General features: G+C 46.1%; 1 protein-coding gene across 3 annotated transcripts in view; it reads right to left on the reverse strand.

Moving 5' to 3' along the window:
- Positions 1-12,704, reverse strand: part of LOC144290416 (adhesion G protein-coupled receptor E2) — a 38,508-nt gene that overhangs the window by 22,874 nt on the left and 2,930 nt on the right. For 2 of the 3 annotated variants that reach the window (XR_013358087.1, XM_077859624.1), the window contains exons 4-9: positions 11,027-11,182; positions 7,221-7,367; positions 6,631-6,777; positions 5,774-5,829; positions 5,571-5,648; positions 5,007-5,184 (exon numbers count right to left, since the gene is read on the reverse strand). Coding sequence is in view for 2 of the 3 variants with exons in the window: in XM_077859624.1 (XP_077715750.1) it covers positions 5,007-5,184; positions 5,571-5,648; positions 5,774-5,829; positions 6,631-6,777; positions 7,221-7,367; positions 11,027-11,182 (762 nt within the window). In the remaining variant the exon portion in view is untranslated. Of the gene's footprint in view, positions 1-5,006; positions 5,185-5,570; positions 5,649-5,773; positions 5,830-6,630; positions 6,778-7,220; positions 7,368-8,350; positions 8,483-11,026; positions 11,183-12,704 lie in introns of all 3 variants that reach the window. The other variant, XM_077859625.1, reaches the window with a different exon arrangement.

A 12,704-nucleotide genomic window follows, 5' to 3' on the forward strand; every position in this document is an offset into this window, starting at 1 on the left:
CTGCAGCGCGCACGGTGGGACCCAGAGCAGCTCGGAGGGCTCTGGCGGCGGCTCCGTGGAGGGGACTGCGGGGCGGGAGCAGCTCGGGGGGGGGGCGGGGGGCTCGGGTGGGGGCTCCGTGGAGGGGGCTGTGTGGCCGGGAGCACGAATCTAACAGCGCAGGCCCGGGAGCACTGGGCGCCGGGACACAGCCCAGGATCCGGCCTCCCCCCGGAACAGGCAGAGGCCGGGAGGGCCCAGGACAGCAAGGACGCTCCTGCCCCGAGCTGAGCAGATCAGCGGCCCCGACCCGGAGCCTCCAGGCCCCTGCAGGCTGAGAGCTCCATAGCTACTGCGGGAGCTGAATCCAGGGCTCTAGAGCTGGCCGCGGCCACTGGGCTTGTTCCTCTAGGGGCCTCACGGGGTAAACAACCGCCACGGAGCCCTGCACCACGCAGGGGGCAGAGCAGCTCCCCCAAGTGCTAAACCTGAAAATCAGCACAACAGGCCCCTCCCCCAGAAGACCAGCTAGACGGACAAGTTCCAGGGGAAGTCAAGGGACTTAAAGTATACAGAAGCAGAAGATACTCCCCCGTGGGGTTTGTTTTTTTTTTTTGTTTTTTTTTTTTGTTTTTTTTTTTTTGCTTTTTGATTTCTGTTTGCTTTCCCCACCTTCTTTCCCTTACTTTCTTTTTCTTTCTCTTTTTCTTCTCTTTTTTTCTTTTTTACTTCCTTTTTTCTTTTTTTTCTTTTTCTCTTTTGTTTCCTTCTTTCTCTCCGCTTTTTTTCTCCTTTTCCCAATACAACTTGCTTTTGGCCACTCTGCACTGAGCAAAATGACTAGAAGGAAAACCTCACCTCAAAAGAAAGAATCAGAAACAGTCCTCTCTCCCACAGAGTTACAAAATCTGGATTACAATTCAATGTCAGAAAGCCAATTCAAAGTACAATTATAAAGCTACTGGTAGCTCTAGAAAAAAGCATAAAGGACTCAAGAGACTTCATGACTGCAGAATTTAGATCTAATCAGGCAGAAATTAAAAATCAATTGAATGAGATGCAATCCAAACTAGAAGTCCTAACGACAAGGGTTAACGAGGTGGAAGAACGAGTGAGTGACATAGAAGACAAGTTGATAGCAAAGAGGGAAACTGAGGGAAAAAGAGACAAACAATTAAAAGATCATGAGGATAGATTAAGGGAAATAAATGACAGCCTGAGGAAGAAAAACCTACGTTTAATTGGGGTTCCCGAGGATGCCGAAAGTGACAGAGGTCCAGAATATGTATTTGAACAAATCATAGCTGAAAACTTTCCTAATCTGGGAAGGGAAACAGGCATTCAGATCCAGGAAATAGAGAGATCCCCCCTAAAATCAATAAAAACCATTCAACACCTCGACATTTAATAGTGAAGCTTGCAAATTCAAAGATAAAGAGAAGATCCTTAAAGCAGCAAGAGACAAGAAATCCCTGACTTTTATGGGGAGGAGTATTAGGGTAACAGCAGACCTCTCCACAGAGACCTGGCAGGCCAGAAAGGGATGGCAGGATATACTCAAGGTCCTAAATGAGAAAAACATGCAACCAAGAATACTTTATCCAGCAAGACTCTCATTCAGAATGGAAGGAGAGATAAAGAGCTTCCAAGACAGGCAGGAACTGAAAGAATATGTGACCTCCAAACCAGCTCTGCAAGAAATTTTAAGGGGGACTCTTAAAATTCCCCTTTAAGAAGAAGGCCAGTGGAACAATCCACAAAAACAAGGACTGAATAGATATCATAATGACACTAAACTCATATCTCTCAATAGTAACTCTGAACGTGAATGGGCTTAATGACCCCATCAAAAGGCCCAAGGTTTCAGACTGGATAAAAAAGCAGGACCCTTGGGATCCCTGGGTGGCGCAGCGGTTTGGTGCCTGCCTTTGGCCCAGGGCGCGATCCTGGAACCCAGGATCGAATCCCACATCAGGCTCCCGGTGCATGGAGCCTGCTTCTCCCTCTGCCTATGTCTCTGCCTCTCTCTCTCTCTCTGTGTGTGTGTGACTATCATAAATAAATAAAAAAAAATTAAAAAAAAAGCAGGACCCATCTATTTTCTGTCTGCAAGAGACTCATTTTAGACAGAAGGACACCTACAGCCTGAAAATAAAAGGTTGGAGAACCATTTACCATTCAAATGGTCCTCAAAAGAAAGCAGGGGTAGCCATCCTTATATCCGATAAACTAAAATTTACCCCGAAGACTGTAGTGAGAGATGAAGAGGGACACTATATCATACTTAAAGGATCTATCCAACAAGAGGACTTAACAATCCTCAATATATATGCCCTGAATGTGGGAGCTGCCAAAAATATCAATCAATTAATAACCAAAGTTAAGACATAATTAGATAATAATACACTTATACTTGATGACTTCAATCTAGCGCTTTCTACACTGGATAGGTCTTCTAAACACAATATCTCCAAAGAAATGAGAGCTTTAAATGATACACTGGACCAGATGGATTTCACAGAATTAGACAGAACTTCACATCCAAACTCAACTGAATACGCATTCTTCTCAAGTGCACATGGAACTTTCTCCAGAATAGACCACATACTGGGTCACAAATTGGGTCTGAACTGATACCAAAAGATTGGGATCGTCCCCTGCGTATTCTCAGACCATAATGCCTTGAAATTAGAACTAAATCACAACAAGAAGTTTGGAAGGACCTCAAACACGTGGAGGTTAAGGACCATCCTGCTAAAAGATGAAAGGGTCAACCAGGAAATTAAGGAAGAATTTAAAAGATTCATGGAAACTAATGAGAATGAAGATACAACCGTTCAAAATCTTTGGGATGCAGCAAAAGCAGTCCTAAGGGCGAAATACATCGCAATACAAGCATCCATTCAAAAACTGGAAAGAACTCAAATACAAAAGCTAACCTTACACATAAAGGAGTTAGAGAAGAAACAGCAGATGGACCCTACACCCAGCAGAAGAAGAGAGTTAATTAAAATTCGAGCAGAACTCAACGAAATTGAGACCAGAAGAACTGTGGAACAGATCAACAGAACCAGGAGTTTGTTCTTTGAAAGAATTAATAAGATAGGTAAACCATTAGCCAACCTTATTAAAAAGAAGAGAGAGGAGACTCAAATTAATAAAATCATGAATGAAAAAAAATAAAATAAAATCATGAATGAGAAAGGGGAGATCACTACCAATACCAAGGAAATACAAATGATTTTAAAAACATATTATGAACAGCTATACGCCAATAAATTAGGCAATCTAGAAGAAATGGACGCATTCCTGGAAAGCCACAAACTACCAAAACTGGAACAGGAAGAAATAGAAAACCTGAACAGGCCAATAACCAGGGAGGAAATTGAAGCAGTCATCAAAAACCTCCCAAGACAGAAGAGTCCAGGGCCAGATGGCTTCCCAGGGGAATTCTATCAAATGTTCCCCATTCTCACTGGTGTGAGGTGGTATCTCATTGTGGTTTTGATTTGTATTTCCCTGATGGCAAGTGATGCAGAGCATTTTCTCATGTGCATGTTGGCCATGTCTATGTCTTCCTCTGTGAGATTTCTCTTCATGTCTTTTGCCCATTTCATGATTGGATTGTTTGTTTCTTTGGTGTTGAGTTTAAGAAGTTCTTTATAGATCTTGGAAACTAGCCCTTTATCTGATACATCATTTGCAGATATCTTCTCCCTTTCTGTAGGTTGTCTTTTAGTTTTGTTAACTGTATCCTTTGCTGTGCAAAAGCTTCTTATCTTGATGAAGTCCCAAATGTTCATTTTTGCTTTTGTTCTTTTGCCTTCGTGGATGTATCTTGCAAGAAGTTACTGTGGCTAAGTTCAAAAAGGGTGTTGCCTGTGTTCTCCTTTAGGATTTTGATGGAATCTTGCAAGAAATTGCTGTGGCTGAGTTCAAAAAGGGTGTTGCCTGTGTTCTCCTCTAGGATTTTGATGGAATCTTGTCTCACATTAGGTCTTTCATCCATTTTGAGTTTATCTTTGTGTATGGTGCAAGAGAGTGGTCTAGTTTCATTCTTCTGCATGTGGATGTCCAATTTTCCCAGCACCACTTATTGAAGAGACTGTCTTTCTTCCAGTGGATAGTCTTTCCTCCTTTATCGAATATTAGTTGACCATAAAATTGAGGGTCCACTTCTGGGTTCTCTATTCTGTTCCATTGATCTATGTGTCTGTTTTTGTGCCAGTACCACACTGTCTTGATGACCACAGCTTTGTAGTACAACCTGAAATCTGGCATTGTGATGCCCCCAGATATGGTTTTCTTTTTTAAAATTCCCCTGGCTATTCGGGGCCTTTTCTGCTTCCACAGAAATCTTAAATTAATTTGTTCTAACTCTCTGAAAAAAGTCCATGGTATTTTGATAGGGATTGCATTAAACGTGTAAAGACCTGGGTAACATTGACATTTTCACAATATTAATTCTGCCAATCCATGAGCAAGGAATATTTTTCCACCTCTTTGTGTCTTCCTCATATCTTTCAGAAGTGTTCTATAGTTTTTAGGGTATAGATCCTTCACCTCTTTGGTTAGGTTTATTCCTAGGTATCTTATGCTTTTGGGTGCAATTGTAAATGGGATTGACTCCTTTATTTCTCTTTTTTCAGTCTCATTGTTAGTGTATAGAAATGCCACTGACTTCTGGGCATTGATTCTGTATTTTATGATACATGAGTTTTACCTCAATAAAATAAATCATACTTAGTTATCAAATAATATCAAATTTTTTCTTAAAAGTTTAGCAAATTGTCTTCTCATGAGATGTTTCTATTTTATCTTAAATTCTTTATAATTATATCATCTGCTGATAACTTATATTACAATAAAAATGTGTATGATTTAGTTTTATTCATTTAACCTCTTACTGACTGGTTTATGGATGTAACACTGAGGGATACATATATTCACTCCCTCCAGTGAATTCGGGGGACAAATGAGATGGGGAACAGACAGATCAGGAGCTTGGGGCAGTCTCCAGAATTTACCTGTGCCTGCAGATGCATTGAAGGTCCATGGCCCATTGGGCATGGCCTGGCTTACATTTCTGAGGACACCTTCCAGGCCAACAAGCAGGTTAGTGGCCACACAATGCTGCTCTGAGTGGGGCAGGGCCTCCAGATCCCCGGGAATCTCCAGCAGCTCATCTACCTCCTGTATGAGGTCCTAGAGGAATGAGGACACAGAGCTAGTGAGCCATGAAGACCCTGCCCACTCAACCCCAGAAACAGACCCTGGAGACTCATTGGTAGATAAAGGTGTTACTGATTCAGAGTCCCTGGGTCTTTGCCTCTACAATCCAGCCACACATAGTCAACCCTTTTTCACAAATACCAAGAATGAAATTAGCCCAATGTCCACAAACAGCAGGAAAAAAAGTCATTTATGGGCTCAGGTGGGTGTTAACAATGAGTACCAATGTCTGCATGTCTGCTCTTCCCATCCACCCTGGGAGAAACAGGGCCTCAGAGAGGCGGCATTGTGTTGGGGCTTCCTGCTCCCAGGCCTCTATGGGATGCCTCCACCTTGCCTCTCCTGGGGTGTGCCCTTACCTGGATGGTTTCCTGAGCCAAGGCTGGCTTGAAGTCTCTGTGCAGCTCTTGGACTCTTTCAAAGAAATTAGACAGTCTCTAGAAGAGAGATGAGAAAGGTCAGAGATCCTCACATGTGGATGTGGGAGCTTGGGGAAAATGGGTGGATCAGTCAGGCTGCACAGAGGGATGCCTGCCTCCTGGTCCCTGCTGGGGCCACTCACCTGGCTCTTGATTCCAGGGGGTGGGTTCCAGTTGGGGAAGGACATCTCTGCAGGGACTAAAACAGATTTTCATTACTTGTAAGAGTGTCTGTGTCTGTCTCACCACAATGCTTATAGCAGCAATGTCCACAATAGCCAAAATGTGGAAAGAGCCTCGGTGTCCATTGAAAGATGAATGGATAAAGAAGATGTGTATATATACATTTGAATATTACTCAGCCATTACAAATGACAAATACCCACCATTTGCTTCGACCTGGATGGAACTGGAGGGTATTATGCTGAGTGAAATAAGTCAATAGGAGAAGGACAAACATTATATGGTCTCATTCATATGGGGAATATAAAAAACAGTGAAAGGGATCAAAGGGGAAAGGAGAGAAAATGAGTGGGAAATATCAGTGAGGATGACAGAACATGAGAGACTCCTAACTCTGGAAAATGAACAAGGGGTAGTGGAAGGGGAGGTGGGCAGGGGGATGGGGTGACTAGGTGACGGGCACTGAGGAGGCACTTGACGGTATGAGCACTGGGTGTCATACCATATGTTGGCAAATCAAACTTCAATTTAAAAAATATACAAGAAAAAAGAGTGTGTCTGGGGATCCCTGGGTGGCGCAGCGGTTTGGCGCCTGCCTTTGGCCCAGGGCACGATCATGGGATCCTGGGATCGAGTCCCGCATCGGGCTCCCAGCATGGAGCCTGCTTCTCCCTCTGCCTGTGTCTCTGCCTCTCTCCCTCTCTCTTTCTCTCTCTCTCTCTCTCTCTCTCTTACGAATAAATAAATAAATCTTAAAAAAAAAAAAAAGAGTGTGTCTGTGTTGGGGTGGGGTCTGGGGTCAGGTGAGACCAGGTACCTTCGCAGGTGGTGTTCAGTTGCTTATCCTGGAATCTAGGTTTGGGCTTCCAGCCCCGGCGGCAGCGGCACTTGTAGGAGCCCACAGTGTTGATGCAGACAGTGGAGTAATGGCACGTATGCTTCCCGGAGCTGCACTCGTCCACATCTGGGGGCACAAAGACGGGAATCAGAACACCTTTCCTCTCCATGCCCTGCTCCTGTTTCCTGTGTTAGTGTCTCCCATTGATGGGAGGTGATATCACCTGCTGACCCCACAACCTGGTGATGCAGGGCTTATGGGAAGTTTGTGGAAGCCTGACACCTAGCATGTGATCCCTGTACTGATGTGCAGGTTGTGAATATAGAAATACCTTTGTCCCAGTTAGTAATTAGCTGCTGCCTGGGGTCTCCAAGGAGCCTGCTCCTCTGTACCCCAGCTCCTTCCCCGGGAAACCCCAGATCTTTTCCCATGCAGCCTCAAAGGAATTAATGCCTGGTAGGGCAGGACGCCCCCAGCGTTCATGCTGCTTGGTTTGTGTGGGTGTCACTGAATATGTGATCAGATGTTCTGAGTGTGGGTCTCCAGGATGTGGCGTCTGAGCTCTGGACCTTCACAGACGGTGCTTTTTGGGCCATTGGGGGATCCAGGAACCGGCTTCCATCCCGGGCGGCAGCGGCACTCATAGCCACCGATGTTGTTGAGGCAGTGGGTGGAGTTGTGGCATGGGTTCTGCCCCGAGGTACATTCATTCACATCTGAGGACAAAGTCAGAAGGTCAGAGTCTCCTCCCCTCACTGGCCATCCTTCCTTCCCTACTCTCAGACTCCTTAGCTCTTTACATCAAGAATACCACACACACACACACACACACACACACACACACACACACACCATGTACCAGCCACCTAGCCTGTCAATATAAATGTAATGATAGCATTTTCCTCTGTAAAAACTCCATAATTTCCCTGCAAAGTGGACAGGGGAGAACCAGGAATATGTGTCATTCCAGACAAAGCTAAGTCTCTTCACATATGGTGCGGATTGTGGGGGTGGTTAAAGGGGGGAGGCTATGACGGGCCTCTAACCAGGGAGGTTGTGACACTGAGATGCCCTTGTGTTGACTGATGGGGGCTCGGGAATGGCACCAATGCTGTCCCAAGCTGCATCCCTGTCCTTATTAGACATATCCCAGAGGGTCAGCCCTGCCCTACCCAGGCCAGGTTTCCTGTCTCCTCACTGCCTGCACTGAGCACGCACCATTCCTGAAAGTATGGCTGCCTCTCCACTGCCAAATCTCCTCATGGAAGCTTCCTTCAAGATGAGCTCAGCAGGGACACTATCCCCCATTTTCAGGCAATAACTATGGCAAAGAGGGAAACAGAGTCACGGGAACTGGACCTCCCAATCAAGGCTCTTACTCATTTCCTCCTCAGCTCAAAATTGAGGCTCCCTTCTCAGACATATAGAGATACTTCCTGCTTGAGTGTTACAGATGAACAGGGGCAAGTGGGGGACCCAAATATCTTCTGGAACCTCCACAAAGGAACCCCAGGCCTGAAAGGCCCTGCTGCCTCCCTGCTCTGTGGTGGTATCTTCTGGGGAGGTGAATCCTTGGGCAGAGCAAACCCCCGGTGTTTCTGGAAACTGAGGGTCTTCTCTCTCCTCCTGGGGCTGCGGGATCTGCCTCGGCCTCTCCTCAGCTCCAGCACAGCCTCACAGCATCTTCCAGGGCCTCTACCTGTGCACAGGTTCAGGTCGCCCAGATTGAGCTCAAAGCCAGGTGGGCACTTGCAGGTATAGCTGCCTTTGGTGTTGGTGCAGATGCCGCGGCTTTTACACACTCTGGGTTTCAGCTGACATTCATCCACATCTTCAGGAGAAAAGAGAGGGAGATGGATGCCTACACCTGTTTTCTGGGATAGAAACATCTGGAAGCCCCTGCTTTCTTGACTTCAATGAGTGTGTGCCTTTTCTAATTTACACAGAGGCATCCTATGGGCCAGTATGGTGGCCCTGATGTTCTGTTGTCCAGATGTGGCAGGAATCAGCCTAAGTCCTCCCTATCTGCCAGCTCTGGTTCCCTTGGCCTCTCGTGGCAGCTCCCAGCTGAGGCAGGGACCTCATGGCCACCTAGTCCCATTTTGAGGACTTAGACAAGTCCAGGGTGGGCCTTCCTCAGAATCAAGTGCAGGGCAAATGCTGTGTTCCCCAAGCAGGACTATCTGAGATCCCAGCGATGGTTTTTTTCCTAATTTTCCAGGTCAACTTCTTGCTGCCTAACTTCCCCTTGGAATCCTGGTGACCTAGCAAGACAGCCCTCCCTCATCCACTATGTCTCTGAGACTCCAGCTCTGTGGAAATGGACCAAGACCAAACCTGGGCCAGGCTCCTCAAAAGAAAACTTTCTACAGAGGAAGGGAGAATGGAGATGATGCCAGACAGTCCGGGGCCACCTAGACAGTGGGCACCAAGCTGAGGTGGACAAGGAGGTTATGTTCAGCCAAGTGACCTTCAGGTGATGAAGGTGACTTTTTCTGATTCCCAAGAAGACCTTCCCTGACTGGCAGGAAGTGGTGAGAATCCACACCTGAGTAAAGCCAGCACTAAGCAGGGGCTGAGTAGCTGGAATGGGGTCATGTGCTGATAGTGAGGGGTGGAAGATGTTTCTGTCTTCTTGGCCCTGTGTCTCTACAAAGGACATGGACCCGTGGGCCCTCCGAATGGGCTCAGCCTTCATCTTCTGTCCCCAACTGGTCTGAGTCATCATGGGACTTGTGTTGACCCCCTTGGAAGACCATCAGTCTGGGGCAATGGTCTCCAATATGCCCTCTCTTGCCATTTGGTCCAGATGGCAGCCTCTTCCATTCACTTGAATCTCTGAGTATTGAGGGCTGGTCCACATTACCCACCAACAACACAACAACATCCCAGATGCTGATCATATTTGCCACAGTTCAGTGAATTGAAATTATTAGGGACAGTCAGACAGAACCTTGCATGGGGTAATAGATAGAGGCCAAACATGAAAAGCCATGTCAAGATGCCAGGAAGCCTCTTCTCCAGATGGAGTTGTTGGCCAGGAGCAGGGCCAGCAAGGGACAATGGGCATTGCTTCAAATATCCTTCCTCCCATGTTTCTGGACAGTATCCCTGATCCTTCAGGGCCCAGGGGTATGACAGGGCTCCCAGTGTGGCCAAGCCCATGTGGACTACAGTGGGGGCAGGACTCATCATGGCAGTCATTGATGATGGTGAACAAGATGGATATTGTGTTGGAACACACATGCTTCCAATTGTGAAATATCTTGATGCCATCTCTCTCTTTTGCTTTATGAAAATAAAGCTTATTTTGCTTATTTTATGAAAATAAGATGCCAACTAGATATTTTCTCAAAGGACACAAAACTGATTCAAAGAGATTCATGCACCCCAGTATTTATAGCAGTATTATGAACAATAGCCAGACTATAGAAAGAGCCCACATGTCCATCAGCTAATGAATGATCAAGGAAGATGTGGTGTACATATCCAATAGAATATTACTCAGCCATCAAAAATAATGAAATCTTGCCATTAACAATGACGTGGATGGAGCTACAACATATTATGCTAAGTGATATATATCAATCAGAGAAAGATGAATATTATATGATGGCCTTCATATATGGAATTTAAGAAACAAAACAGATGAATAGCAGTGGAGGGAGGCAAACCAGGAAACTAGACTCTTAACTGTAGAAAATAAACTGCTGGTTACCAGACAGGAGGTGAGTGGGCGATGGGCTAAGTAGGTGATGGGGACAAAGGAGGGAACTTGTCCTGATGAGCAGTGAATGTTGTATGGAGGTGATGAATCACTAAATTCTACACCTGAAACTAATTATTACACTATATGTTAACTAACTGGAATTTAAATAAAATTTGAAAATAGGGGATCCCTGGGTGACTCAATGGTTTGACTCCTGCCTTCAGCCAGGGGCGTGATCCTGGAGTCCCGAGATCGAGTCCCATATCAGGCTCCTAGCATGGGGCCTGCTTCTCCCTCTGCCTGTGTCTCTGCCTCTGTATGTGTGTGTGTGTGTGTGTGTGTGTGTGTGTCATGAATAGATAAATAAAGTCTTTAATAAATAAATAAATAAATAAATAAATAAATAAATAAATAAATAAATAAAATTTGAAAATAAATAGATAAAAGAAGAGAAAAGAAAAAAAAAGAAAAAGGAAATGCCAGGTGGGTATGGAGGACATTCCAAAATTACAGAAGTGACCCTCTGCAGAGGGTTCTGAGTCTTGGAGTTTGGAAAAATCATTATGCCGGGTAGATGCCCAGAGTGTTTTCTGAGCCTGGAGAAAGTGGGGTGAGTGATCCCAAACCTCATGGATGCAGAGATAGAAGATGTAGGGAGGTTCCTACCTCGACATGTGTTCTCACTCTCATTCATGAACGTCGTTGCCCCAGAAGCAAGCGCGTATCCCGGGCTGCACATGCAGTGGTAGCTCCCCTCTGTGTTCTGACAGTCTGCTAACCGTCCACAGGACACCAACGGAGGTGGTCCACACTCATCAATGTCTGGAACACAACAGGGCAAAGGGTCACCTCCCAAAGGTGTTAGTTCCTGCAGGGCAGAGGCCTGACCTCCAGCCTGACTCTGCCAACGGGACTGGAGAGAACTCAGCTTGCAGGTGGCATTCCTGGAGCAGGTCTGAGCTGGAGCCAGCTGCTCTAGAAAGCCTGCTACCTGCTCTGCTCATCTCTACTCTCTGGTTGGGTCTGACGGCACCTAGATTCAGATACTCTGTTGTTTTAGAATGGGAGCTACGAGGAGGTCTGCATCCCCTTCTGCAGGCCTTGTGAGGTGGACGAAAGCACTATAATCTGTTTACACTATTGGGGATGTGGAGTTGGGCTCCAATCAAGGTGACAGTGGCACTGAAGCCCACTCTTGATGCTAAGTCAGTGAAAGCAGTCATTGACTGTTAAAACTTACCATTCACACCTGAAGATAAAGCCAGGTGGTCAGGCCCCTGCCCGTTGATAGTTTCCACCTTCAATTACTCATGGTGACCTTAGTACACCTCAGAGTACTCATCACCTGCCCCCGCAAGCTCTCAACATCAGGCATTTTCAAGAAGCCTGAGGATGTTTCTGGAGGAGACTTGCTACCTCCAACCCTGGAGGAAGTTCCTCTTATCAGAGCCCATCGCAGATATGAAATGAGGAAGCAGCATGCAGTTCTCACAGCTGAGTCACTGCGGGCATTTCTGGAATCTTATCTCTGTCTGTTCTCTAAACATGAGAGCAAAGATCCCCTCCAGAAAGGTTTTTTTGAGTAGCTTCAGGACCCACAGAGCTGGGGCTACACATCACTGGCTAAAAATAACTGTTCAAAAAGAATCTACAAGACAGGAAAAAAAAAAGAATCTACAAGACAGGAATGTATCAAAATGCAGAGACAGAATGTTTCTTCTGTACGTTCCAATCAGGAAACCAAAGACTTTCAGAGCCTGAAAGGACTCGTGGCATCACGCTGAGTCAGGGCAGGCAACTTGTCTCCTCCAGAGCAGTTTCCCACCAGAACTCCTAGACTTCCCTTCTAAGGTCCCAGGTCCAGGCTTGGGTGTCAGCACCAGGACATGACAGAATGTGGGAAGACACACCTTACACATTCATGTTCACCCCCACCTGGTGGATGGGACTGACCTCTTCTCTCAGATGGTGGCAATGGCTGGACACCTGCCTTCAAGGTTGTTGGGTGGGGTGGGGTGGGGTGGGAGACAGGTGAGAATGAGGTGTGCAGAAGGGGAAGACACAATGATGAGAAATCCTCAACCTGACAGGTGTGCTCCCAGAAAGGACCTGGGATCCAATCACACCAGCCATGTCTCCTTGCCATGCTCACCCAGCCAAGAGTTTCCACAACATACACATACAAATACATGGGGGATCTGTAGGGATACCTCTACAACATGGAGGGGCATGGCGAGAGTAACATCACCTTTTTTTCCATGATAAAATTTACTTTCCCCCAAATATCAAATGACACACAGATATTTAGAAGGACAAAGAAAAAGTAAAATAAGAATGAAAGCTA

This window comes from Canis aureus, chromosome 19, assembly GCF_053574225.1.
Source record: "Canis aureus isolate CA01 chromosome 19, VMU_Caureus_v.1.0, whole genome shotgun sequence".
Lineage (NCBI taxonomy): Eukaryota > Metazoa > Chordata > Mammalia > Carnivora > Canidae > Canis > Canis aureus.